Genomic DNA, 4,294 nt, shown 5'->3' with positions numbered 1-4,294 from the left:
TGGAATCAACCTGCTGGCAATGAGTTTGGCTTTTGATTCAGGATATTATCAAGAGAAATGAAAACATCATGTCCACACAATAACTTGTATGTGAATATTCATAGCAGTATTATTCATAATTAGACATACTATTCATAATAGTAAGAGGGAAATCCCAATGTCTAACCACTGATTAATAAAAGGTATTATCCATATAACAGAATCTTATTTAGCCATAAAAATTAAGTATTGATACATGTGATAACATAATTCTTGAAGATGTTATGCTAAATAAGATAGTCACAGAGGACCGTATATTATAGAATGCCATTTATACAAAATGCCTAGATTAGGAAACTCTATCGTGACAGAGTGTTACCTTGGGCTGGGGGATATGAGGGTAACGGCTCAGGGGCACAAGTTACTGGTTAAAGGTGATGAAAATCTTCGAAAGTTGATTGTGGTGATGGATACAGAGCCCTATGGCTCTACTATAAGCCATTGAGTTGTGTACTGGTATGGAATTTGATTTCAATAAAGCTGTTAAAAAAATAACCGCAGCAAGGAAAAAAAAAAAAAGAGAAAATAAGGTTTTACCCTAGCTTGATAGTTTCATGGACACTAGCAGACGACAAAGGAATCCTGGGTCATAGACAAAGGACTTTATTACCTGTGGCACAAGACAGGATAAACTTCCTGTTCATGTTGGTTCCATTCCCCCCCCCCAAGCCCCATGGGGCTGACAAGCAGTGGGCCAAGGTAGAAGCTATGCAAGTAATGGGTAAGTGAGATCCCCTAAGCATAGGAAATCTCAATCTTTTTAAAAGGGTTTCAAGCAAACTCGCCAGCTCTTTGCCCCGAAAAAAGACATTTATTTTTTATATCCTAGACAGCAAACAAATCTAGCTCCTCCCTGGAGGAAAATATCTGCCAAGGCTGCCTGATATCTAAACCACCCCAGGAAGAGTCCAAATGAAACTTTGTCAGTGCCTCTGGAGAACTGTCTCCCAATACCTAGAACTCTGTCCAAAGATTTCAATTCTGTAATGAATATGAAAAGGTGTCTGTGGACTTAGGCTTTTCTCAGTTCCATTTCTTGGGGAACAAAGGCTGAGAGTATGAGTTCTCCTTCCCAGTGCTGATCTCCTTTGCTCTAACAAATGAGGTAGAGGTTTACAGCTTTTACAAAAACAAAACAACAAAACTTGAACCAGGGAGAGGGCCTGGTGTAGGGAAATTCGGTCACAATTTGACTCTCTTTGACTTAGGGAAAGCCCCATTTTTCCATTGCTTCCCATTCCATTTTTACATTCATAGGGCATATAAAGGGCCAGGAGACGGTTCTGTGCTGGGATGGGGTAGGGGTAGCCAAATCCTGCCCTCCCATATACACCGAGAGGTGACTTTCAACTAAAGGCCCGTCCACACTCCCTGAGCAAAAACCGCTTCTCCCCTGAGCGTGTTCCATGCCTGACAAAGGCTGACTTACCACCAAAGCCTCGCCAACATTCCCAAAGCATAAAAGCTTCTCGGAATGAGTCTTCTGGTGTGCGACAAGATTGGACTTCACACTGAAGCCCCGCCCGCACTCCCGGCACACAAAGGGCTTCTCCCCTGAATGTGTCCTCTGGTGTCTAGTGAGGATGGAGAGTTGCCGAAAGCATCGCCCACACTGGAGGCACGCATAAGGCTTCTCCCCAGAATGAGTCCTCTGGTGCACGATGAGGGTTAGCTTTTCTGTAAAGCCTCGTCCACACTCGTTGCACACAAAAGGCTTCTCCCCTGAGTGTGTCCTCTGATGTGTGACAAGATTTGACTTCACACTGAAGCAGCGCCCACACTCCCTGCACATAAAGGGCTTCTCCCCCGAGTGGGTCCTCTGATGTTTGATGGCGGCTGACTTGCAGCTAAAGCCTCGCCCACAGTCCCTGCACACATAGGGCTTCTCCCCTGAGTGCGTCCTCTGGTGCAAGATAAGGACTGACTTGCGGGTAAAGCTGCGCCCACACTCCACGCACAAAAACTGCTGCTCCCCTGAGTGTATCCTCTGGTGTCTGACCAGATCGGACTTCAATCTGAAGTTCTGCCCACACTCCATGCACACAAACGGGCTGTTCGTTGAGTGTATCTTCTGGTGTCTGATCAGAACTGACATCTGGATAAAGCCGCGCCCACACTCCTGGCACACATACGGCTTCTCTCCCGAGTGTGTCCTTTGGTGGGCAATGAGGGTTAGCTTTTCAGTAAAGCCGCGCCCACACTCACTGCACACAAAAGGCTTCTCCTCTGAGTGTATCCTTTGGTGTCTGATAAGATAGGAGTTGAAGCTGAAACTTCGGCCACATTTCTTGCACACAAAGGGCTTCTCTCCTGAGTGTGTCCTCTGGTGTCTGACGAGGGCTGACTTACAGCTGAAGCCTTTCCCACATTCGCTACACAAAAAGCACTCATGTTCCTCCCCTGAGTGTATACTCTGGTGTCTGAAGAGGGCTGCCTTATAGCTAAAGCCTTGCCCACACTCCTTGCACAGAAAGTGCTTCTCCCCTGAGTGTGTCCTCTGATGTCTGACCAGGGCGGACTTACAGCTGAAGCCTCGCCCACAGTCTGGGCACAAAAATCGCTGTGCCCCCGAGTGTCCCCTCTGGTGTCTCAGGAGATTTGACTTCAATCGGAAGCCCTGCCCACACTCCCTGCACACAAATGACTTTTCCTTTGAGTGTATTCTACTGTGTTTCACGAGAATTGATAGCTGCCGAAAGCCACGCCCACACTCCCTGCACACATAAGGCTTCTCCCCAGAGTGTGTCCTCTGATGAGCAATGAGGGTTGACTTTTCAGTAAAAGGGCGTCCACACTCATTGCACACAAAACGCTTCTCTCCTGAGTGTGACCTTTGATGTCGGTGAAGATTGGACTTCCAACTGAATCCTCGGCCACACTCCTTGCACACATAGGGCTTCTCCCCCGAGGGCACTGTCTGGTGATTGATGACGGGTGACTTACTGCCAGAGCCTTGCCCAAACTCCCTACATACTAAAGACTTCTCCCCTGAGGGTGTCCCTGTAAGAAGGCTTGGCCTGTGGCTCATTGTACACTCTGCCCCATTGGCTGCTCCAAATTCAGAAACTTCTACTCCCTTCAATACTATGTGAGCTACCTCGAGGTCTACATTTGTGGCTAGGCGGGGCTCTATTTCTGCGACTCCATTCCCTTCCCTAGAGTGTAGTAGCTTTCCTAGGAGTGGAGTGGAAAATGCCCTACCAAGTCCCCTTCCACTCAGGCTCCCCACAGAGGATGCGGAGTCTCCTTTCTCTTGCCCTTTGGCTTTGTTGTTCCAGCAGCTTTGGTCAGAAGGCTGTTGCTGGCCCTGCTCCTCTTGACAGAGCTTCCTTGCAGGGGGGTGGTTTTCCGCACCTAAGGAAGCAGTCACAAGCTGATGGCTGAGGCGCGGTTGAGTGGAGCAGGGCAGAGGGCAGTCAGCACACGGGTGGGTTTCAGGCTTTGGTTCTGTTGAGGAGAAAAGGTTTTCCATGAGAGCAGTCCCAGAAGGAAAGCCCGCGCAGGCTTCCTGTTGTAGGATGAGGCTGTGCTCCCCAAGGCACAGACATTTCTAGGGGCCCTTCATAGCACTACTTTCAGTCTATTTCTATACATTAAATTTTTTAAAAATGTAAACCCACAGCCATTCTGGCTCACATCAAATCTGTAAGGACAACAGGGCTGTCCCACCGCGTTTTCAGGGCTGTCATCTGTACAGAAGCAGACTGCCACCTCGCCCTCCTGTGAAGTTGGTCGGTCCAGCCGCCGATCTTCTGGTTAGCAGTCACGCACTTTAACCACCGCACCACTAAGGTTCCTTTTGCCCAAGACCATTTCTCAAATGTAGCAAATCCACACCAAGGAAAGACACGTTCTAGATTGGGGGACTTTCGAGTAAACCACAGGGCACCTCAGAGCTGTAAATCGCTGCAATTGGAGTGAGAAATTACAGCTATAGATAGCTATCCGATATGGCTCTTTTTCCTCAACTGAAAGATAGCCATCTAAGAATGACATGGAGAGGACTACAGTGAAGTTTCCTAATAAAAGACTGACCGACCTTCCTAGAAGTCCCTTGGGCTGCAGGTCTCCCCCGATGCAGGAGGCATTCGAGAGGAAAGGTTCAGAAAGATGACAACACAAGCTGAGCAGAAGATTTCCACTCACACACAGTATTCTAGAAGGCTACTGGGGACGGGTATGCTACCAGCCAAGTGACAATTCAGCAGTGGTTAAGAGACACAGCCCAGAGCTTTGTTTATTAAGTACAGGATCC

General features: G+C 48.1%; 1 protein-coding gene across 2 annotated transcripts in view; it reads right to left on the bottom strand.

Moving 5' to 3' along the window:
* Positions 1 to 619: 619 nt before the first annotated feature.
* The window catches only part of LOC101647674 (zinc finger protein 875), a 20,320-nt gene continuing 16,645 nt past the window's right edge, over positions 620 to 4,294 (bottom strand). For both annotated transcript variants that reach the window (XM_045284629.1, XM_045284630.1), the window contains exon 6: positions 620 to 3,486. In XM_045284629.1, the coding sequence (XP_045140564.1) occupies positions 1,244 to 3,486 (2,243 nt within the window). In that variant the 3' untranslated portion in view covers positions 620 to 1,243. The remainder of the gene's footprint in view (positions 3,487 to 4,294) is intronic.

Source organism: Echinops telfairi, unplaced genomic scaffold (genome assembly GCF_000313985.2).
Source record: "Echinops telfairi isolate 266 unplaced genomic scaffold, ASM31398v2 ScPeMD7_7469;HRSCAF=8507_0, whole genome shotgun sequence".
NCBI lineage: Eukaryota > Metazoa > Chordata > Mammalia > Afrosoricida > Tenrecidae > Echinops > Echinops telfairi.
This window is presented reverse-complemented; position numbering and strand designations above follow the sequence as displayed.